Source organism: Colias philodice, chromosome 5 (genome assembly GCF_061535455.1).
Source record: "Colias philodice isolate Cphi_HAF_F1 chromosome 5, ilColPhil1 Martin Lab GWU primary, whole genome shotgun sequence".
Classification (NCBI taxonomy): domain Eukaryota; kingdom Metazoa; phylum Arthropoda; class Insecta; order Lepidoptera; family Pieridae; genus Colias; species Colias philodice.
The window spans coordinates 1,763,069-1,789,262 of NC_143090.1; the positions used below are offsets into that span (position 1 = coordinate 1,763,069).

A 26,194-nucleotide genomic window follows, 5' to 3' on the forward strand; every position below is an offset into this window, starting at 1 on the left:
TTCCAACTACGGTGTCTACTTTGCGGTCAATTACAAAGATTCTTCCTTCAATAACTGTGTTCTTATACTGAATATTTAAATTACAAGTTCCTAATGGGTGTATTATTTCTCCTGTGTATGTTCTTAGCTTTACTGATGTATCTTGAAGTTTCAGATTATTAAAATATTTTTCATAAAAATTTGTCGAGCATGTAGTAACTGCAGCGCCTGTATCCAGTTCTAAGGTATGTATTTTTCCATTTAATTGTAAGGTTATGTTAAATTTATCACTCTGTATGTTATTGTTAAATATCTTATGTATTTCATATATTTCATCTTCCTCGGTGAATTGATCCTGAACTAACTCAATTTGTTTTTGTTCTCTGAAACATACCGATTGTATGTGTCCCTTTGTCTTACATTTCTTGCAAAATAGTTTATGTTTCAAACGACATTGCCTTGCTGTATGGTTTTCTTTGCCACATCGAAAACATTTTATTTCTCTCTTCTTCTCGTTATATGAACTGTATGATTTATTTATATTTTTATCTTTGTATGTATTTATATTTTTAGGTTTATGTATGTTTGTATTAATTTTGAAATGATTTGATTTAGTTGAAATTTTGTTAATGTTTACTTGACCAGAACACATTTCTTTTGTTTCAGCTTTAGATGTCTCAATCGCCATTGCAATTTTAATTAAATCATCAACCTTTGTAGATGAGCTTTCTTGTAATAATCTTTCTTTTATTTCTGAATTCCGGAGACCTCGTATGAATTGCACTCGCAGATGAGTTTCAAATGTGCTGTGTTCGCAGCTTGCGCATTTAAAGTTACATTTTCCCCCTAGTTCTTTTAAACCAGCAACATAATTTGCAATACTTTCACATTCGTATTGTTGTCGTAAACAAAATTTGTGCTGTTGGGCTACTTCACCAGGTTCAGGTGCAATATGGTTTTTCAATAATTGTATCAGTTCATAATATGATTTGGTTTTCGGAGAATCAGGTGCTGTAATATTTTGTAAAACTTGATAGTATTTAGGACCAATGCAGTTCAGAAAAATCTGTGATTTTGTTTTATCATTTGTAACTCCTTTTAGGTTAATGTAATTTTCTAACCTCTGTAAATACGATGCGAAACTTTCATTGTTTTCGTCGTATGGTTGTAATGTAATTCCACTCACCGATTTATCCGTATTTTGTAATTGTTGTTGTAATTGCGCTTGTTGTACTTGAATTCCTCGAATAGTTTCTAACATTTGAGATAATACTTGCCCCAATTGCTGTTCCATTTTGCGTACTTGTAATGTATTGTATATTATTATGAAGGAAAAAGGAGGTTGTGAAGCGGGTTATCATCACGGGATGTGGAACCCTTGGAACAAAGGAAAAGGTGTTAGGAGCACATGGGTCAATGTACGCACGATGTTCTTCACTTGATAATTTATGTTGAATTTCCACTTACTCGTCGCCAATCTGTTATGTATGTCGGGTTGTATGATAATAGGAAGTAATAATTCTCTCGTATGTACTTTATTAATGTAACAATTGTAAAATAGTAATTAACAGAAAGGATTGTATAGAATGCCGTGTAAAATGTAAATCAAAGATGTCTTCCCGAATAACAGTGTTGCCAGGTGGCTCTGTAAGTTGCACAGATTATAAATGTCCAAATTATGTCGCCAACAGTATCCATGTGCTATGATTTATGAATCTATGGAGTGCTTGAAAAAAATCATATTTAATATTTATTGACCTCGGAGTTATTGACTATTAGTAAAGTCGCGATGTGTGAAGATATTTTCTTCTCGTTTCTTCTCTTGCCGGTGTCGGAACTCCTCATCCTGCACCACACTCTCATGCATCCTTTTAGACGCGAGTGTTTCAATTCTCTCTCTGATTGTTTTATTGGACATGAGATACTGCCTAAAATAGATTTTTAAATTATTGACGACTTAAATAATACGACAAACGAAAATTTGAAAAGAGACCTAGCTTCTAATAAAAAGTGTGTGCGTGTACTTACTAGTGTGAAACTTCTTTATAACCTTATTTAAAAAAAATTAATTACTATGTGCAACTTGACAGAAATGCGTCGAATCACGCATGGTAAGGATAAGAACAAGATGGCGCGTAACGGAAAAATGTCACGCGTAACGAAAAAATGTTACACTAATTTTTTTTCCAATCCCGATAAAGAATTAGTGTCACTTCAACAACCATTAATACAATCATATTATGCCTTACAAGTTACAATACTAATTGCTTTAGCATGTTTTCGTTAAATCGTAACTCGTAACAAATCTAAAAGTAATGTTTAAGTATGTTTCATATTGTACTTTAAAATTTATCAAAATCGGTTCATCTTTCGTCGCATGAAAACTATACTATTACTATTTGGATTTACCTAAAATAAGGAGCATCCAGTCGATACAGATGAGTTATCTCTACGGATACAACTGTAGTTACGCGTTTTGAGTCCTTCATCAGCAGCGCTACAGTGCCAAAGTAATCACCATCCTCTAAATGTGCGATCTGAGTAAAAACATTTTGAATAAAGATTAGGTACTATATTGGGTCCATGGTACCTATGAAAGTAAGAATAGACATAGAAGGAACCAGACAGAATGAAAACAAAGCGTGAGTTGGTGTACCTATACGTAAGTATAGGTACACCAACTCACGTAGTTACATGGTACTTATGAAATATAAAAAATCTGCTGCTTAATAAAAAGAGCGTGTCCTCGCACGTATCTGGCAAACTGGTGAAACTTCTTTCGCAAGATTCAAAGATACCAAAATCCATGACATAATAGTATTGCCATGGCGCGACCTTGAAATTTTACTCTACTAAAGAAGTTCCACTTCAAAAAAGGGGTTATTAAAACATGGTGGTGTCATGGTGGCTGAGTCGACAGATGTCGCTACGTTACACCGAAAGACGCAGGTTCGAAACCTGCCACAATTTTTCTAAATGTTTAAAATATTTTTCTTTTGTACCATGGCCTTGGTTTACCTCTGCTCCCTTTAAAGAGTAAATCGCAACAGTCCCATAAGCGATGAAGTACATACAGTCGCCGATATCACCAGCTCTAAGTATCAAGTCATTAGCGAGATACGTCTCCGGCTTGAGGTAGCTCATCAGCTCACCCATCTGGTTGGCTGGCAGGTCCTTGAGTAGCTTTACTTCGTGGATGAATTTATTGCATGTGTGCATTGTAATCTCATGGCGAAGTTGATCTGATGGTGACGTTTATCGATAGAACAATAGTTACTAGATAGTAGCACAGTATTACAATATTATTTCCTAAATGGTAATACTGTTTACTGTGATAGTAGATAGTAACAATAGCTACTTTTGTTTATTAGGTACACACGTGTAGGTAAATTTTACTGAAGGTAAGTAAGTCTCATGAAGTTACGTTAATCAAGAGTTTTGTACATTATTCATTATAAGGCTGGGTGCAAAAAAGAATTGAGAGGAATATAGATTGTTTTATACCCGAAAGACAGTCCAAGGCAGCGTCTTCTTTATAATATTTTCCTTCATATTTATACGTGTAGAATGTGAACACGCGCTTTTTCAATAATGTTGGAAACTGCTTTTGTTGCATATACGCCTGTCAATAAATATCATCCAAAGTAAGAGATTACTTTAAATTTAACTACATATTAGGATATACGTAAAACTGTGAAAAGTGAAAACATTATTTAAATTAATATGTTCCTACCTAAAATTAAAAGCAATTTACCTCCACTTGGTTGATAAGGCCATGATATCGCATCGTTGAATTATATTTTGTCATATAAATTTTCAATAGGAACACTGAAATGTATTATGTACTTCAGATTAATACAAACTTATATCAGTACTAGCGGTCCGCCCCGGCTTCGCCCGTGGTACCTACATGTTTAAACTATCCTATCTCTCAAGTTGGATCGAACTGCACATGGTGTGCGAATTTTATTATAATCGGTTAAGTGGTTTAGGAGTCCATTGAGGACAAACATTGTGACACGAGATTTGATGTAGTATGCCTTGACAACGCTATTTTTTTCAAAGAAATCAAGAGTAAAAAAATAATAATCTTGGCTCTCCTACCTATTGTATAAACCATGAACATGGAAGTATATAAAATAATGGTTGAATATATTATAAATTCATCGGGATTATCAACCTTGTATGTTGAAAAACCGGTACCTGTCGTAAAAATATTATTCATGAATATACTACGCACGATATTATGACGATTATAAAACTTTTAAAAAATTAAAAGATTTATACCAAAAAACGTAGACAAACATACAAACAGGGCTTTAAAATATTTATCGCTCGGACAACATTTAGTAATGTCTCTTGAAGAAAGAAATGTATTATATCCGCTTGGAACATATCCAGACCCTGGAAAATATTAAATCACAAAATATACTTATGAACTGGGTATAAAATAATTTAATCAAGATACCATATTTCTATTTTCAGTATATTAGAAAGCTACAATATATAAATACAATGAAAAGCTGCAGATAAATAAAAGGTAAAAAAGCTGAAATAAATCGTAGGTACATATAATAAGAAACGCAGAATCGATATGATACCATTTCTGTTTCATCTTTACCGAGTTTGTAGATATGGCATTAAGCTATTGTTTTATATTTTTTAGATCTATGAACATATTAGCAAACCGGGCGAACTCCGTTTCGCCACCAGAGATACCTTTTCTTTGCTATAAACCTCACGGAGCCCGAGACCTTTCCAACGAATGCAAAACCGTGGAAATCGGTTCGTGCGTTCTGGAGTTATAGCGTCAGGAAGGAAAACCCGACTTATTTTTATATAGTAGATTTAGAATTTTCAATTCATAACATAGTAGGCATAATATTATGTTGTTGAAAGCTCTTTTATGTTATACACAGGATAAGCGCACAGTACATCAAGTAACTCTGTGCTTACATGTCGATACCCTGGCATCTGCACTGACAGAAAATGCAGCAATTTCATTTTTTTTTCATATTACAACTGACATAGAGCAAACTGCAAAAGGTGGTTAATTTGTTACTCGTATCCTAAGATGTCATTAGACATTATATAGTAAAACTTACAGTAATACGTTACAACAACCGGGGTATAGATAAAACACGTCGCCCAGTGCATCGTCACGGCAAATAAAACAAGGTAGTGGCAAGAACGGTGCCAAATGAAGGACCGAGTAAATATCTAAAACATAAATAAAAAAATCGATAACCAACAATATCGATATGAAACTGAATTATAGACTTATGAACAGGGCCGGACCGTGAACTCTTGGGGCCCTGGGCTGAAACTACCCAGAGGCCTTTTTTATTGGAAATGTTCACATTAGTTTCATACTTACTTTCGAAATTTTGTTATTTTAACATAATCAAATTTTATTTTAAATCGTTTCATTAGTTCAGGAGTCTATCACGGACAAACAAAGTGACACGTATTTTTATATACATAAACATAAACAACGAACAATGAACAACGAACAACGAACAACGAACAACGAACAACGAACAACGAACAACGAACAACGAACAACGAACAACGAACAATGTGAATGGGAATGTGAATGTGAATGTAAATGTGAATGCGGATGCGGATGCGGCTGCGGATGCGGATGCGGATGCGGATGCGGATGCGGATGCGGATGCGGATGCGGATGCGGATGCGGATGCGGATGCGTATGCGGATGCGGATGCGTATGTGAATGTGAATGTGAATGTGAATGTGAATGTGAATGTGAATGTGAATGTGAACGAACAACGAACAACGAACAACGAACAACGAACAACGAACAACGAACAACGAACAACGAACAACGAACAACGAACAACGAACAACGAACATCGAACAACGAACAACGAACAACGACCAACGAACAATGTGAATGTGGATGTGGATGTGGATGCGGATGCGGATGCGGATGCGGATGCGGATGCGGATGCGGATGCAGATGCGAATGCGAATGCGAATGCGAATGCGAATGTGAATGTGAATGTGAATGTGAATGTGAATGTGAATGTGAACATACACAAACACAAACACAAACACAAACACTGAACAACGAACATCAAACAACGAACAACGAACAACGAACAATGTGAATGTGAATGTGAATGCGGATGCGGATGCGGAAACGGATGCGGATGCGGATGCGGATGCGGATGCGGATGCGGATGCGGATGCGGATGCGGATGCGTATGCGGATGCGGATGCGGATGTGAATGTGAATGTGAATGTGAATGTGAATGTGAATGTGAATGTGAATGTGAATGTGAATGTGAATGTGAATGTGAATGTGAATGTGAATGTGAATGTGAATGTGAATATGAATGTGAACATACACAAACACAAACACAAACACAAACACTGAACAACGAACATCGAACAACGAACAACGAACAACGAACAACGAACAACGAACAACGAACAACGAACAACGAACAACGAACAACGAACAACGAACAACGAACAACGAACAACGAACAACGAACAACGAACATCGAACAACGAACAACGAACAACGAACAACGAACAACGAACAACGAACAACGAACAACGAACTATGTGAATGTGAATGTGAATGTGAATGCGGATGCGGATGCGGAAACGGATGCGGATGCGGATGCGGATGCGGATGCGGATGCGGATGCGGATGCGGATGCGGATGCGGATGCGGATGCGGATGCGGATGCGTATGCGGATGCGGATGCGGATGTGAATGTGAATGTGAATGTGAATGTGAATGTGAATGTGAATGTGAATGTGAATGTGAATGTGAATGTGAATGTGAATGTGAATGTGAATGTGAATGTGAATGTGAATGTGAATGTGAATGTGAATGTGAATGTGAATGTGAATGTGAATGTGAATGTGAATGTGAATATGAATGTGAACATACACAAACACAAACACAAACACAAACACTGAACAACGAACATCGAACAACGAACAACGAACAACGAACAACGAACAACGAACAACGAACAACGAACAACGAACAACGAACAACGAACAACGAACAACGAACAACGAACAACGAACAACGAACAACGAACAACGAACATCGAACAACGAACAATGAACAACGAACAACGAACAACGAACAACGAACAACGAACAACGAACAACGAACTATGTGAATGTGAATGTGAATGTGAATGCGGATGCGGAAACGGATGCGGATGCGGATGCGGATGCGGATGCGGATGCGGATGCGGATGCGGATGCGGATGCGGATGCGGATGCGTATGCGGATGCGGATGCGGATGTGAATGTGAATGTGAATGTGAATGTGAATGTGAATGTGAATGTGAATGTGAATGTGAATGTGAATATGAATGTGAACATACACAAACACAAACACAAACACAAACACTGAACAACGAACATCGAACAACAAACAACGAACAACGAACAACGAACAACGAACAACGAACAACGAACAACGAACAACGAACAACGAACAACGAACAACGAACAACGAACAACGAACAACGAACAACGAACAACGAACAACGAACAACGAACAACGAACAACGAACAACGAACAACGAACAACGAACAACGAACAACGAACAACGAACAACGAACAACGAACAACGAACAACGAACAACGAACAACGAACAACGAACAACGAACAACGAACAACGAACAACGAACAACGAACAACGAACAACGAACAACGAACAACGAACAACGAACAACGAACAACGAACAACGAACAACGAACAACGAACAACGAACAACGAACAACGAACAACGAACAACGAACAACGAACAACGAACAACGAACAACGAACAACGAACAACGAACAACGAACAACGAACAACGAACAACGAACAACGAACAACGAACATCGAACATCGAACAACGAACAACGAACAACGAACAACGAACAACGAACAACGAACAATGTGAATGTGGATGCGGATGCGGATGCGGCTGCGGATGCGGATGCGGATGCGGATGCGGATGCGGATGCGGATGCGGATGCGAATGCGAATGCGAATGCGAATTTTATTTTATTTGCAACACAAACACATATAACAATAATATAGGTACAATAGTTATTTCACTTTAAACCTTAATGACTAATTGTTATTGCAATAACATATTGTGTTGACTACTAGATTATAAAATATTACAATCGCTTAGTTACACATAAATATAAGGAGTTATCAATATACTAACTTATAGATAACAGATAATTTAAAAAAGGGAAATGGTATAAAAACTACAAGAGACAAATTTCTAATCTATTGAAGGACTTGCGACAGCAAAGTAAGGTTTTCAAATAGGCATTTCCGAAATCTAATAGGTTTACTCCCGATAATGTCAAGATCTGGTATTATCTCACACAACTTATTGTAATTTGTACAGATTCTGTTTAGAGTGCTATAATATGCTCTTTGGGTGCGGTGGACTGGTAATGTGAAAGTTCGATTATTTCGATTACTTCTAAGTGGTATATGAAAGGAAATTTGGGACAGAGCTGCAGTGGACAGTTGGCCACATATAATTTTATTTAGAAATATTAATTCCAATATTTTTCGGCGATCTGACAGTTTTACTTGTTTAAAATAAGATAATCTTTCCTCATAAGTATGAAGCGTTTTGTTTAGATGAAACCGATATGAAAGTATTCTCATAAATTTGATTTGAATTTTTTCTATATTTTTTATATGAATCAAATAAAAGGGGGACCAAATCATACTTGCATATTCCAATTTGCTACGAATGAGAGAGTTAAAAAGACAAATATAAGATTTAGGATTCCGGAAACCCTAACATGAACGTAAAATAAACCCTAGTAATCTGTTACATGATTTATAAATATGTGTATAATGGTCCAAAAATGAGAGTTTGCTATCAAGGATAATTCCTAAATCACGTACGTTTGACTTCCATATCAGATTTTTAGCATTTATAGAGTAATTATATTTTATTTTTACCGTCGTACTACCAAATTCCATAACATAGCATTTATCTACATTAAGAAACATAGCATTTGTGTCACACCAATCCTTTAATTTATTCAAATCATTTTGCAGTTCAATGCAGTCATTTATAGTAAAAATTTTTCTAAATATTTTTAAATCATCAGCATAAAGTAAACAATTTGATGATAAATTATTGCACAAATCATTTATAAAAATCACAAATAATAAAGGGCCCAGATTTGAGCCCTGAGGAACACCCGATAGTACAGATATAGAACGAGAATAACTTCCAAGTATTCTTACTATCTTTTTTTTTTTTTTTTTTTTATAATCGATAGGCAGACGTTTGACCACAATCCCACCTGATGGAAAGCGGCGATGTGGTCTACTTGGGTGCACGTCTGCCTAGGAGGAGCCTATTCACCCTAGCTTTGAAGAGGTCCAGGTTGTATTGCTCAGGAAAAATAGTGGTAGGGAGTGAATTCCATTGTTTGGCTGTTTTAATTATGAAAGAAGACTCGAAGCGACGAGTTCGAATGTTGGGGATATTCACAATGAAAGGATGAAACCCCTCGGCACGCCTCGAGTTACGATTGAGGAATGGAGATGAGGGAATTAAATTATGTAAACCTAACGCACACTCACCGAAGTGCAACCTGTAGAACACCGAAAGACATGCCACCTCACGACGATGCTCAAGACTCAAGAGTCGAGCATCAACTAAGGGAGAGTTGTTAATAATACGTTTGGCACGTCTTTCAATTGAATCCAAAGCTCCAAGGTGGCATCTAGCCGCGCCTGCCCACAAGTGACTGCAATACTCCACACACGAGCGGACTTGAGCTTGGTAAAGATTAAGAAGCTGTCCCGGTGTGAAGCATTGCTTGACCTTGTTCAGAATTCCGAGCTTTTTGGCGGCAAGATGAGCCTTGGATTCAATAAACTGACCGAAGTTGAGTGTAGAAGATAAAGTGACACCAAGCAACTCCAGACAGTCGGCTATTGCTAGAGGCACATCTCGGAAGATCGGAGTGGATGTTATAGGACTCCGTTTTGCAGAAAACAGACACGCTTGAGTTTTGGATGCGTTAAACCCTACAAGATTGGCATCGCCCCAATCGGACACAGCCTGAAGAGTTAGGTTTAAGCGAGCAATCATGTCCTCCCGAAGAGACTCGGTCTCAACCTTTGAAGTGCGGGCACTGGACTTGTATCTTTCGACAATAGTGCTGTCATCTGCATAACTGAACATATTCGGAGCAATCATGTCGTCTATGTGCAGAAGAAACAGTGTTGACGAAAGAACGGACCCCTGCGGAACGCCGGCATTGATCGACATTGGCTCTGAAGAGCTACCATCAACAACAACTCGTATGGACCTGTCCCGCAGAAAGTCAGCAATCCAAGTGCAAAGGTCTCTTGGAATTCCATAAGAGGGGAGCTTGTTTAGAAGACCTTCGTGCCAAACCCTATCGAAAGCCTTTGAGATATCCAAAGAGACCGCAAGGGCCTCTCCGAATTCCTCAACGGCCTCCCCTACAAGATGTGTCACATGCACTAAGAGGTCGCCAGTAGATCTGTTACGCCTAAAACCGTACTGGCGGTCATTCAACAGGTCGTTGGCTTCCAGGTGCATGAGGAGCCGATTGTTCAATATACGCTCCATAGTCTTGCAGAGTATGGAGGTTATTGAAATCGGACGATAGTTAGTTGGATCTGACCGACTGCCCTTCTTTGGAACGGGTTGAACGTTGGCAAGCTTCCAACTTTTAGGGACAACTCCAGTTTTCAACGAGAGGCGAAACAAACGTGTCAGGATAGGAGAAAGTTCAGGAGCACATGTTTTTAAGACAACGGCTGGTATTCCGTCCGGTCCACTGGCTTTATTCTCGTCGAGGTTGCGTAGCGTTTTAAGGACTTCCTTGTTCGTGATGCGGATGTCAGGCATATGAACGCCACGGTGTTGAATTGTCGGTGGAGCAGTATTTTTAGGAGGATCAAGACGAGAATTGTTAGCAAACAGTAAGGCAAATACATCTGCCTTATCCTTCGCACTATGGGCCAGTGAACCATCGGGTCTCAGCAACGGTGGTAGAGTGGGACGGCAAAAGTTGGACTCGACCGCTTTGGCTAAGGACCAAAAAGCTTTGCTTCCTGCGGGGTAAGAGACAAGCTTACTTCCGATATGCCGCACATGAGCAAAACGAGCTCTTTTTTGAATTTTCTTGCAGGTTTTGGAAGCTTTGTTGAAGGCTTTCTTTTTCTCGCGAATATCATGAGCTTTACGGATTCGAGCGTCGACCCAGGCTTGGAAAGCAGCTTGCTTTTTAGCCAATGCAGCTTTACATTGTACATTGAACCAAGGTCTAGCTTTGTTGTTGATGCGAATGTCGGAAAAAGGTATAAAATATTCCATAGCCTGTTGAATCACACCAACAACATTATCCGCACAGCTCGATGGGTCTGCGGTAGAAAAGCACAATTCCCGCCAAGGATAAGATGCAAAAAAGTGCCGCATTTCATCCCAGTCCGCCGCTTTGTATCGCCATACTCTCCTTGTTCCCTTCAACGAAGGATCTGGAGGGGTGTATGATGACACAGACTTCACCAGACAGTGATCAGATGTCCCAAGTGGAGCGGAAACTGTGATCACGTGACGGTCTGGCTCAGAGGTCATCAAAAGGTCGAGACAGTTGGCAGTATGGCCGTCAATGTCTGGAACACGAGTTGCAACGTTAACCAACTGAGAAAGGTTTAAAGAAGTCGCAAAATAATAGGCCTCTTTCCCAGCATGGTCGGTCTTTTGGAACGGGAATAACCATTCTGCATGACAGGCATTAAAATCCCCCAGAAAGACAAGTTCAGCGCTCGGATATCTAAGTTGTACCACATCTGCCACTTCACCGAGATAATTAAATAGCCTCGTAGTCTCCAGATCACCTTTATGCGAACGGTATACACAAGCATAAACTATTTTGTCAAAACCTGTATCAGCCATGATCCACAACACAGAGAAACTGGGCTCTTCAAGGTCACGGAGTCGCAGAGTGCAGATGTCATCACGAACATATACACAGGTACCAGCTTTCGGCTGAAAATTGTGTTCAAGCATGTAACCAGGGTACCCGAGATATGACGTGTCATCAGGACATCGGATTTGCGTCTCTGTTAGGAATAATAGGTGCGGCTTTTCGGTCTCAAGATGATGGTGGACCGGTGTGAGATTAGAGTGCAAGCCTCGGATATTGGAGAGGTGCACCTGAAGAGAGAGGAAGTGCAGCCGCTGAGAATACCGTATTCCTTTATTCAACTTTTTCATCTTTGTTTTTAGTTTGGAGAGTGATTAGACGGGGAGCAAAATAGAAGTTGAACGAGGCAATGCGTATGAAACCACCTATCGCCTGCATGCCAAAGCCCAAAAATAATCCTAGCCTGGAGACTGCGGGGACGCCCGAAACCCCCTGTATTTCGCCAACGGGTCCTCCCATCCGATCGCCAATCGGCACGTTGGAGCCAATACAGGATTATGCATAGGCGGCGGGGCAGCCTTTCACGAGTGGCTAATTCGTTACTTGGGCCCCCTACAACCTGCGGTCGGCCAGCGGTGAACCGTTTCTTCGGATCCCGCTACCCTCCAAGACTAGGAAATTCAGGACAATAACACCCGGGCGTCAGATTCGGTTCTCAAATACAAAGCAACTGTTCATACCCATTTTGCTCGTTCAAATGGGCTTCATCTGCCATCATCCCGGAACACGACGAGCGTTTGGCGGCATGGCTTTGACAGATGGGTGGTGACTAGCCGGGACAAATTGTCTCCCACCAGAATAATTCGGTTACTCATTTGGCACTACCCAGGGAGCACGTGTAGGGTCTCTAGAGTTAAAGCCTACGGACGCGAGTAACGTTGCCCCCCAAAAATCTATCTGAGATCTATTACATATATATAAAGCTACACTACCACTCACTCACTCACTGACTGACTGACATCGCTTTTCTCGGAAACTACGTGGAAAGTGGGGGGGATTTTAACGTGATCGTGTAGAGGTGCGCCGAGTGACCAGAGGAAAAATATAGCGATCTCGATCATCTTCGAATACCGAGTGGACCCCTGGAGGTGCGCGAAAACGGTGCCACCTGGAGGGGGGGTGTCTGAACAAAAAATGCTCGGAACTGGTGGCGATTACCAGGGGTGGTGGAAAAATGGGGATTTTCGCGAAAACAAGATGGCCGCCGTACTTTGCCAAAATCGCCGTTTATGAATCCTTACGTCTCAAATTTGGCACACGTGCTCTGTTCGAGCCGGTGAATCGATCGGTGCCCCGTTCGAGTGGCTCCGGGCCCCCGTTTCCGACTTTCATACATTGGAAAATCCAACGGCCTGCGGAAACGGTGCGAGTTCGGTGGGGGGTCCCGGAACTAAAAATGATCACCACCCTGGGACGCTACCAGGGAGCCATAGTGGGACGCTCGATTTTGGAATTTTTCCATTTTTGGCGCAAACATAAAAACGTAAATTTAGACGAGGTGGCGCAACGGAGAAATACACCAATGATGCATTCGTACTCGCCCAGCTCCCAGGATATCCAGAAAAATACGAAATCTTAAACTTTCCCTCATCTCGCGAAGACGGTCAACGGCCCGCGCAAACGGTAGCAGCTACATCTGGGGTGCTCAAACTAAACTTGTAGTAGACCTCGAGCAATTACCACATATAGTGAAAAAAATTCAAAATGGCGGAAAAAATGGCCGCCGCCATACAAATGCTAAAATGGCCATCGCTGGTCCGATCGCGCTGAAACTTGGCACAGGGGCTTTAATCGAGCCTCACATTACGTTGGAGTACTCATCATTGAGTTTACATCGCTGGTTTCCGAGTTTCATACAACGCGAAATTCGACGGCTCTCCGAAACGGCGCCAGATAGGTGGGGGGTGTAGAACTAAAAAATGATCAGGAAGATGGGGTGCTACCAGGGCAATGGAGAAATTTCAAATTGGACGCAATTTTTTTTTCAAAAATGGCCAATTTTTCAAAGCAAGATGGTGGCGCCGGTTACTTTACAATCGGTCTGAAAATTGACTTCTATACTCTAATCGGCCAGATTTACAAAACTGCATACTCAGAATTTCTCTCCGACCCCCGGTTTCCATTTTCCATACATCACGAAATTCAATGGTTCTCTGAACTGGTGGCAGGTAGGTCAGGGTCGCCGAAGTAATAAATGCTTCAAAACCTGGTCCGCTTCCAGGCATATAATTTTTTTTGTTAAAAAGCGAAATTTTTTTTTCGAAAATTTTGTATGGAAATTTCCATAGTAGGAAGGGTAATTGAATAGCAACGGCAAAAGACGGCGCCGCGGGCCGCTTGCTGCCTGCGTACCGCGCAACCTCGAAGGTCGACAGCCTCCCGGAGTAGAAAATATTTATTAACTTTTGAACTACCGCACGAGCCAAGCGAGCCAAGCGAGCGAAGCGAGCGAATCACGGCAGCGGCTGGTGTAAATATTCAAATTGGTAGCGAGGAGCGAAGCGACGAGCGAGTTAGGTTAACTTTTGAACTACCGCACTAGCCAAGCGAGCGAAGCGAGCCAGTCACGTCAGCGGCCGGCATAAATATTCAAAGAAGTAGCGAGGAGCGAAGCGACGAGCAAGTTAGGTTAACTTTTAAACTACTGCACTAGCCAAGCGAGCGAAGCGAGCAAGTCACGTCCGCGACCGGCGTAAATATTCAAAGAAGTAGCGAGGAGCAAAGCGACGAGCGAGTTAGGTTAACTTTTAAACTACTCCACTAGCCAAGCGAGCGAAGCGAGCAAGTCACGTCCGCGGCCGGCGTAAATATTCAAAGAAGTAGCGAGGAGCGAAGCGACGAGCGAGTTAGGTTAACTTTTGAACTACCGCACTAGCCAAGCGAGCGAAGCGAGCCAGTCACGTCAGCGACCGGCGTAAATATTCAAAGAAGTAGCGAGGAGCGAAGCGACGAGCGAGTTAGGTTAACTTTTGAACTACCGCACTAGCCAAGCGAGCGAAGCGAGCAATTCACGTCAGCGGCCGGCGTAAATATTCAAATAGGTAGCGAGGAGCGAAGCGACGAGCGTGTTAAGTAAACTCTTGAACAGAAGCGACTTTAGGGCGATTCCCAGTCAAACAAAAAAACTACGTAGGTTAAAAACTATTAAAACTACATTAAAAAAACCGACTTCAAAAACGGAAAAGTAGGTTCTTATTTTTAGTGCCGAAAGCACACTGAATTTGATTTTAAACGAAGCTACTAAAAAGACTGAAGTTTTCGATACGTAATAAATATACACATCTTCACACATTTATTGAGTGAATGAGCCAATCGTTCACGCTTTCTAAGCGTTTTTAATGTAAGACCAAAAAAATTTTGTAGATTGGGGTAAAGATTCTTCTATTGATTTCTTATAGTTACTTTCACACGTTCTGATAAGGCGTTTTGCTCGCTTGCGTAAAAGAGAAAAAGTATCATAGTCCCGTGGATTACCGAATATTCTAAATTTTGTGTGATATTTTTCTTTTTCTCTCAGACATTTCTTAAGGGCGTTACTAAACCAAACAGGAGTTTGTGCGTTTCCATGAACATTGCATCTTTTATAAGGTGTATTATTTTTAATTACAATATAAAGTAGCTCATAAAATTTATTTACATATTCGTCCACATCGATAAAGCCTTTAAATTCATTATTCCAATTTATATTATTCAAAAATTTCTTGCATTCTGTAAAATTACACTTTCTAAAATTAAAAGAATCAGATATCTTGTAATTAGACTTACGTTATTTAGGTGTAGAAATATATACCTTAAAAGGAGGATGATGTCTATCTTCGTTTATTAAAGGATCTACATTTTCTGTTTTTAATCCCATAATATTCGTAAGGAAAAGATCTAGTACTCTATTATTTACGTTAACTATTTTGTTTAATTGATGTAAGCTGCCTATAGACATTATATCAACAAGAGCCTTAGCCTTATGAGATAGAGAACCTTGCATAAAATTTAAATCGTGACTCCAGTCTATTTCTGGAATATTAAAATCACCAATAATTATAACCTGCTTATCATTTTCAGTGAGTACCTGTGTACATGTTTCAAAATAGTGTTCATAGATTTGCTTAGGTATATCAGGTGGGAGATAAACTAAACCAATAATGATTTCAGTAACATTACCTATTCTAAGAGATAGCCAAATGTCCTCTGCAGAGCTCTCCCAGGTCTGGTGACGCACAGCGGGTATCTCTTTTTTAACCGCTATTAAAACCCCACCGCCGTCCACCTTTCTACATTGTGACGTATAGCGATCTCTACGGAAGACGGTATACCTATTGTCAAACAACTCACTATCGCAAATACCTTCATTTAGATTTGTTTCACAAAAGCATATAACATCATAGTTCTCTATTAAAATTTGAGAGAAAATCTCGTTAGTTTTACTTCTTATTCTATTTACGTTTTGATAGTACATTAAAAGATCCATTACTAATTTAAATAGTTAATACAATACTTAAATACCGATCAGAGTAACATTGATAAAAAAATACACATATATAATAATTAATTACGCAATTTATCAAGTGATTGTGTATTTTTAACATAAATGACACCAGAGTTATCATTCTTTCGTAAATATATCTTAGAATATTTAACCCAAGCATATTTGAATCCACATTCCTTTTTAAACGCACGAGTTTCTGCATATAATAACTTCTGTTCTGGAGACAAATGTTCGTTTACATAGACTCTTGAGGATTCGCCTACGATGCCAAGTAGTGAAGAACATAATAAGTCTTGGGGATGTGTATTATTATATCTTTTAACAGCAGATATAAGATTGTCTCTATGGCGCGGTGAAGGTAGAGTAACTATGATATTGCGAGGTCTAGTAGACTTGCTATCCATTTTTGCAACGCGGCGGCAAGAAACAATGTCAGAATCATTTATAGTCACGGATACTGTTTGACACAATTTTGTAAAAATTTTTACTAAATTTTCATTTTTGCGCTCCGGGACTGATTGAATTTCGATATTTTGACTGCGTGTTAGTTTATCAGAATCATTTATTTTCTTTTTGAGAAAAGCTACTTCCTTTTGCATTTCGATGACACCCAATTCTAGGGTATGAATAGACTTATTTATGTTCTTTATAGATGTCTTAAGCTCTAATTGTTCATTTTGCAGCAAATCTGTAGTTGCAGTAAAGTCTTGTTTCAAACGTTCGATCTCTCCAAATATTTCCTTTCTCAAAACATCCTGTAAACTTTCGCGTAATTCCCGTATTTTAATATCCAATGTATTATTTAAAATTTCTTGAATGCGGTCAAAAGACATAGATTCAGTATTAATAGGACTTTGGAATTCATTACTTATTTGTATATTTTTATTCGGTGGAGAAACAGAGCATGCCGCGTCTGACTGTCCAGACATGCAAGGAGAACATAACCATTTAGATCTAGGCTGATCTTGCCCAATTTTTACGCAATCTGCATGATATTGATGACTGCAAGAACTGCATTTTATTCTTTTTTGAGTAACGAGTATGCTTATTTTACATTTAGAGCATAATACCATCTTGGTGTGAAAGTTAATAAATTATGGGGTATATTCAATTTAATATGCAATCAGATGATGAAAACAGAATTTAAATTTAACAGTCAAAAAAATATATTTAAATTGAAAAAATATAAGTAAAAATATAAGTTGAAAAAACTTCCCAAATTATTTTTTATAGTTTATCTGTTCTATAATATATTTATTATCTGTTTAATTTGTTGTGATCTATGATGATTGACGCGGTTTTGTTCTTATCTGTGCTGTTTAACTTGACAGTTGTCAATAGAGGGTGCAGACCAATATGACACTTAATCACAAGTGAAGTCATTCAAAACTGGGCGAATATTGCTTAATAATATATCTTTATAACGTAAAAATCATCACTTGAAGTTATTTTTAACTGCCCGCACAATTCAAAATAATAATGTTCCAACACAACTTAAAACTGTTATTTTCACGTTAATAACACATTTATTCAATATAATGTTCACTTGTAAACAATTGATGTCCACTTCACTGTTAAGTTTTCACAACTTTATCAATGTTCTTTGAAAATAACTCACTAAAAATCAATATTAATTGAGACTCAAAGCACGTAAGTATTACGGTTTTGACACTAATAATCATCCATCTCCGTAATGCGAATGCGAATGTGAATGTGAATGTGAATGTGAATGTGAATGGGAATGTGAACATACACAAACACAAACACAAACACAAACACAAACACTGAACAACGAACATCGAACAACGAACAACGAACAACGAACAACGAACAACGAACAACGAACAACGAACAACGAACAACGAACAACGAACAACGAACAACGAACAACGAACAACGAACAACGAACAACGAACAACGAACAACGAACAACGAACAATGTGAATGTGACTGTGAATGTGAATGCGGATGCGGATGCGGAAACGGATGCGGATGCGGATGCGGATGCGGATGCGGATGCGGATGCGGATGCGGATGCGGATGCGGATGCGGATGCGGATGCGGATGCGGATGCGGATGCGTATGCGGATGCGGATGCGGATGTGAATGTGAATGTGAATGTGAATGTGAATGTGAATGTGAATGTGAATGTGAATGTGAATGTGAATGTGAATGTGAATGTGAATATGAATGTGAACATACACAAACACAAACACAAACACAAACACTGAACAACGAACATCGAACAACAAACAACGAACAACGAACAACGAACAACGAACAACGAACAACGAACAACGAACGACGAACGACGAACGACGAACGACGAACGACGAACGACGAACGACGAACGACGAACGACGAACGACGAACGACGAACGACGAACGACGAACGACGAACGACGAACGACGAACGACGAACGACGAACGACGAACGACGAACGACGAACGACGAACGACGAACGACGAACGACGAACGACGAACGACGAACGACGAACGACGAACGACGAACGACGAACGACGAACGACGAACGACGAACAACGAACAACGAACAACGAACAACGAACAACGAACAACGAACAACGAACAACGAACAACGAACAACGAACAACGAACAACGAACAACGAACAACGAACAACGAACAACGAACAACGAACAACGAACAACGAACAACGAACAACGAACAACGAACAACGAACAACGAACAACGAACAACGAACAACGAACAACGAACAACGAACAACGAACAATGTGAATGTGGATGCGGATGCGGATGCGGATGCGGATGCGGATGCGGATGCGGATGCGGATGCGGATGCGGATGCGGATGCGGATGTGGATGCGGATGCGAATGCGAATGCGAATGCGAATGTGAATGTGAATGTGAATGTGAAACGAACAACGAACAACGAACAACGAACAACGAACAACGAACAACGAACAACGAACAACGAACAACGAACAACGAACAACGAACAACGAACAACGAACAACGAACAACGAACAACGAACAACGAACAACGAACAACGAACAACGAACAACGAACAACGAACATCGAACATCGAACAACGAACAACGAACAACGAACAACGAACAACGAACAACGAACAACGAACAACGAACAACGAACAACGAACAACGAACAACGAACAACGAACAACGAACAACGAACAACGAACAACGAACAACGAACAACGAACAACGAACAACGAACAACGAACAACGAACAACGTTCGAACAATCTCTCACGTTAAGAAAAATCTGCGTAGGAGAAATAGCCTGTTCAGAACTTCTTAGCTTAATAAATTATCGCATCCCATCCAGATCAACACGCTCAAAAGACTTATTAGTTATTTCATATACCGACCGCCAGAACCAATACGGGTCTTCGTGTGCCTCTTCACAGAATGTCCAGTTTTTATAATACCTATATGAATGATGTTGATATGTTTTCTTGTTCCTCTTCGTCTTACAAAATGAATGTAAAAAAATTGCTATTGAACATGTAAGAATGTTAATGTGTAAAGATTTTGCAAATACTTGTTTATCTCCGTTTTTATGTACGCATGATAAATATTACTTATCGATTATTTTTTCTTGTCGCTCTTACTGCTGAGTGTTGGCAAAAATAATAACATATGTTCCCAGTGAAAACACTATAAGGAGGCATTTTCATGTATCTTTAGTTAATAAGATTTTTTTTGTTTTATATATCTCTGTCTTTGTCTCTGTATGTTTTCCAATAAAGAAAATAAAAATAAAACGAACAACGAACAACGAACAACGAACAACGAACAACGAACAACGAACAACGAACAACGAACAACGAACAACGAACAACGAACAACGAACAACGAACAACGAACAACGAACAACGAACAACGAACAACGAACAACGAACAACGAACAACGAACAACGAACAACGAACAACGCACAACGAACAACGAACAACGAACAACGAACAACGAACAACGAACAACGAACAACGAACAACGAACAATGTGGATGCGGATGCGGATGCGGATGCGGATGCGGATGCGGATGCGGATGCGGATGCGGATGCGGATGCGGATGCGGATGCGGATGCGGATGCGGATGCGGATGCGGATGCGGATGCGAATGCGAATGCGAATGTGAATGTGAATGTGAATGTGAATGTGAATGTGAATGTGAATGGGAATGTGAACATACACAAACACAAACACAAACACAAACACTGAACAACGAACATCGAACAACGAACAACGAACAACGAACAACGAACAACGAACAACGAACAACGAACAACGAACAACGAACAACGAACAACGAACAACGAACAACGAACAACGAACAACGAACAACGAACAACGAACAACGAACAACGAACAACGAACAACGAACAACGAACAACGAACAACGAACAACGAACAACGAACAACGAACAACGAACAACGAACAACGAACAACGAACAACGAACAATGTGAATGGGAATGTGAATGTGAATGTAAATGTGAATGCGGATGCGGATGCGGATGCGGAAACGGATGCGGATGCGGATGCGGATGCGGATGCGGATGCGGATGCGGATGCGAATGTGAATGTGAATGTGAATATGAATGTGAATGTGAATGTGAATGTGAATGTGAACATACACAAACACAAACACAAACACCGAACAACGAACAACGAACAACGAACAACGAACAATGTGAATGTGAATGTGAATGTGAATGTGAATGTGAATGTGAATGTGAATGTGAATGTGAATGTGAATGTGAACATACACAAACACAAACACAAACACCGAACAACGAACATCGAACAACGAACAACGAACAACGAACAACGAACAACGAACAACGAACAACGAACAACGAACAACGAACAACGAACAACGAACAACGAACAACGAACAACGAACATCGAACATCGAACATCGAACAACGAACAACGAACAACGAACAACGAACAACGAACAACGAACAACGAACAACGAACAACGAACAACGAACAACGAACAACGAACAACGAACAACGAACATCGAACATCGAACATCGAACAACGAACAACGAACAACGAACAACGAACAACGAACAACGAACAACGAACAATGTGAATGTGGATGCGGATGCGGATGCGGATGCGGATGCGGATGCGGATGCGGATGCGGATGCGGATGCGGATGCGGATGCGGATGCGGATGCGGATGCGGATGCGGATGCGGATGCGGATGCGGATGCGGATGCGAATGCGAATGCGAATGTGAATGTGAATGTGAATGTGAATGTGAATGTGAAACGAACAACGAACAACGAACAACGAACAACGAACAACGAACAACGAACAACGAACAACGAACATCGAACAACGAACAACGAACAACGAACAACGAACAACGAACAACGAACAATGTGAATGTGGATGCGGATGCGGATGCGGATGCGGATGCGGATGCGGATGCGGATGCGGATGCGGATGCGGATGCGAATGTGAATGTGAATGTGAATGTGAATGTGAATGGGAATGGGAATGTGAACATACACAAACACAAACACAAACACAAACACTGAACAACGAACAACGAACAACGAACAACGAACAACGAACAACGAACAACGAACAACGAACAACGAACAACGAACAACGAACAACGAACAACGAATAACGAACAACGAACAACGAACAACGAACAACGAACAACGAACAATGTGAATGGGAATGTGAATGTGAATGTAAATGTGAATGCGGATGCGGATGCGGAAACGGATGCGGATGCGGATGCGGATGCGGATGCGGATGCGGATGCGAATGTGAATGTGAATGTGAATATGAATGTGAATGTGAATGTGAATGTGAACATACACAAACACAAACACAAACAACGAACAACGAACAACGAACAACGAACAACGAACAACGAACAACGAACATGCGGATGCGGATGCGGATGCGGATGCGGATGCGGATGCGGATGCGGATGCGGATGCGGATGCGGATGCGGATGCGGATGCGGATGCGAATGCGAATGCGAATGTGAATGTGAATGTGAATGTGAATGTGAAACGAACAACGAACATCGAACATCGAACAACGAACAACGAACAACGAACAACGAACAACGAACAATGTGAATGTGGATGCGGATGCGGATGCGGATGCGGATGCGGATGCGGATGCGGATGCGGATGCGGATGCGGATGCGGATGCGGATGCGGATGCGGATGCGAATGCGAATGTGAATGTGAATGTGAATGTGAATGTGAATGTGAATGGGAATGTGAACATACACAAACACAAACACAAACACAAACACTGAACAACGAACAACGAACAACGAACAACGAACAACGAACAATGTGAATGGGAATGTGAATGTGAATGTAAATGTGAATGCGGATGCGGATGCGGAAACGGATGCGGATGCGGATGCGGATGCGGATGCGGATGCGAATGTGAATGTGAATGTGAATGTGAACATACACAAACACAAACACAAACACCGAACAACGAACAACGAACAACGAACAACGAACAATGTGAATGTGAATGTGAATGTGAATGTGAATGTGAACATACACAAACACAAACACAAACACCGAACAACGAACATCGAACAACGAACAACGAACAACGAACAACGAACAACGAACAACGAACAACGAACAACGAACAACGAACAACGAACAACGAACAACGAACAACGAACAACGAACAACGAACAACGAACAACGAACAACGAACAACGAACAACGAACAACGAACAACGAACAACGAACAACGAACAACGAACAACGAACAACGAACAACGAACAACGAACAACGAACAACGAACAACGAACAACGAACAACGAACAACGAACAACGAACAATGTGAATGTGAATGTGAATGTGAATGTGAATGTGAATGTGAATGTGAATGTGAATGTGATGTGATGTGAATGTGAATGTGAATGTGAATGTGAATGTGAATGTGAATGTGAATGTGAATGTGAATGTGAATGTGAATGTGAATGTGAATGTGAATGTGAATGTGAATGTGAATGTGAATGTGAATGTGAATGTGAATGTGAATGTGAATGTGAATGTGAATGTGAATGTGAATGTGAATGTGAATGTGAATGTGAATGTGAATGTGAATGTGAATGTGAATGTGAATGTGAATGTGAATGTGAATGTGAATGTGAATGTGAACATACACATACACAAACACCGAACAACGAACATCGAACAACGAACAACGAACAACGAACAACGAACAACGAACAACGAACAACGAACAACCAACAATGTGAATGTGAATGTGAATGTGAATGTGAATGTGAATGTGAACGTGAACGTGAACGTGAACGTGAACGTGAACGTGAACGTGAACGTGAATGTGAACGTGAATGTGAATGTGAATGTGAACATACACAAACACAAACACAAACACAAACACAAACACAAACACCGAACAACGAACATCGAACAACGAACAACGAACAACACAAAAATTAACCATTTCATGAAATGCGACCATTTCGTGTAATGATTAATCATTTCATGAAATGAGCAAATCTACGATATGGCTACGGCATATAATTCATATATTAAATAACCAAATAGTTTGAATTAATAAGATTTATTTTCTATAAGTTGAAAATCAACATGCAAACATCCTTTTACATGTTAGCAAAAGTTATTGAAGTAGGTATGCGATTTTTCATCAATTTGTTTTTCGAAAACTACAGATTTTTTTTTTCAAATTATCGCCTATTTTTTTTATCGGGGTTTGGGGCCCTTTTAACCTCGGGGCCCTGGGCTGCAGGCTGCAGCCCATAAAGCCCATGAGTAGATCCGGCCCTGCTTATGAACACAAACGTAACGTACGTAACGAAGAATTTTGATGAGAGAAAAACATCAAAAGTTTGTAGAGTAGGTAGGTACATGACTGTATATTCGTTCTACATTTTCTGATGTTTTAAACTCTAACTCAGATTTCTGATATGGGATTGCAGATTTCGTATTGATAGAGATGGAAAGAAGATGTAGGTACACAAAGAATATTTTTGCTCTGCAACATTAAACTTAGAAAGAAGTAAGTACCTACATCTATTCATTTTAATTAACACCATGAAAAATAACTTTGCACCATGAAAAATAAAAAATAATTTAAACCCAATAATTTATTTTACCTTTAATAATGTGTGTATATTCGTTAGCGACGATCTTAGTCGTAACGTTTTGAATAGAGGTAGCATGTGGGCAAGAAGAAGCCATCGTTTTTCGTTGAAGTTAATGTGTAAGAGTACAAATGAGAATGGGATACTTGAAACAAAATCCACCCAAAACCAGAAATGGATGTAACGACTGAAATAAAATTAATGCCGTGTTAAGGTCAATTAAATGCTAGAAACAAATGGAAAAGTCTAGATTCTAGAAACAAATGGAAAAGTCTTTTCTCGCCTAAATATATCATGAAACTGAGCTTTTTCTTCGTTAAAGTATTGCGAGCTTTGGTAAAAATTTTCTTAATTGACTGTTTTACTGTACACATGGACCTAAAACTTCTTTGCGCATATATCTATTTACAGGATATAACATGTTTTTAGTCATTTAAAATTAATATCATTACCTGATGGATTTCCTATAAAAATAGAATATTTATTTATGACGCTGTTCATGTATCTTACCAAGCAATTCTCCGTCTATCCATAACCACATTTACGGGATAATCCTCAGGGAAGCTAGTATTGAATTTGAAAATAATATCCAATAGAGATATTGCGTGTAGAATCAGCAGCAAAATGTCCACGTCGTGCAGTCGAGGGGATTGGGGGTGGTCAATGATATGGCTGAGCCGAAATGTAGACACACACATGTGTAAGATGTTCAGTATTGATGATACGCTGTTCCAATATAGACTGGAATGTGAATAATTGAATATTTATAAAATTTAACAAACATTGTACACATACCTAAGTCTTAAAATCATATGATTTGATTATTATACTGTTAATAGTTTCTAGTTTCATTATTTCAAATTACTTTTACCAACCTAATCAGACTCAATGGATGTATCACATAGTTCCCACCCTCAAATATCTGTCTCTGCTGTTCAGCTATAACCGTAGAATAGCTTCTATAGTGGTCGAAAGTGTTGGGGTGCCGCAGGGACACCTGGCTGACTTTGCGGAGGCATTTGATTACGTTGTACCAGTGTCCGCGCTTCTTAAGAACCGCACTATTCGTGTCTATGGCGGATGTTTATTCGATTTAAATGGATTTACAAGTTCTAAGTGAACAAGAGTGCTGTATGTATTGCACAAATGATGAAATAGTTCGTATGTTTTGTAGGTTTCGGTCGTGTTCAAATAGGTTACGAAAGTGTGCATAAATGCTGCTTTTTTATATTTAGTTACTTCGAAAATAGTACAAACAATACATATATACGGCATAATAAATTGTAATTAAAAAAATATGATCAAATCTGTATTGATCAAATAGGTCAGTTTTCTAGATTCTATGCTTTAGCAGGGACTATATAGATGCAGGAAAAAGGGACTAATACCGTACTTACCGAGACCCAATGTACATTTATGATTCGTTAACATTTCGTCTTATTTATTATCTACCTAACACTTTTTTGTAAATAAAGCAAATGCTTGCGCAAATGCGATGTTGTACGTGACAATTATTAAAAATGATTATCAAAAATTACAGATCATGGTCTGTTTAGTTGTGGTTAATTCATAATGAGATTC

At 39.7% G+C, this 26,194-nt stretch overlaps 1 protein-coding gene across 1 annotated transcript; it reads right to left on the reverse strand.

Moving 5' to 3' along the window:
* Nucleotides 1–1,744: 1,744 nt before the first annotated feature.
* LOC149488268 (potassium/sodium hyperpolarization-activated cyclic nucleotide-gated channel 2-like) lies at nucleotides 1,745–26,044 on the reverse strand. The gene is made up of 12 exons (XM_089695278.1): nucleotides 26,011–26,044; nucleotides 25,489–25,684; nucleotides 25,124–25,354; nucleotides 24,626–24,800; nucleotides 5,085–5,199; nucleotides 4,267–4,383; nucleotides 4,084–4,182; nucleotides 3,734–3,807; nucleotides 3,484–3,601; nucleotides 2,998–3,221; nucleotides 2,389–2,516; nucleotides 1,745–1,907 (listed from the first exon to the last, which is right to left on the reverse strand). The coding sequence occupies exons 1-12, from the start codon at nucleotides 26,042–26,044 to the stop codon at nucleotides 1,745–1,747; spliced, it is 1,674 nt and encodes a 557-aa protein (XP_089551404.1).
* Between the last annotated feature and the right edge of the window lie 150 nt (nucleotides 26,045–26,194).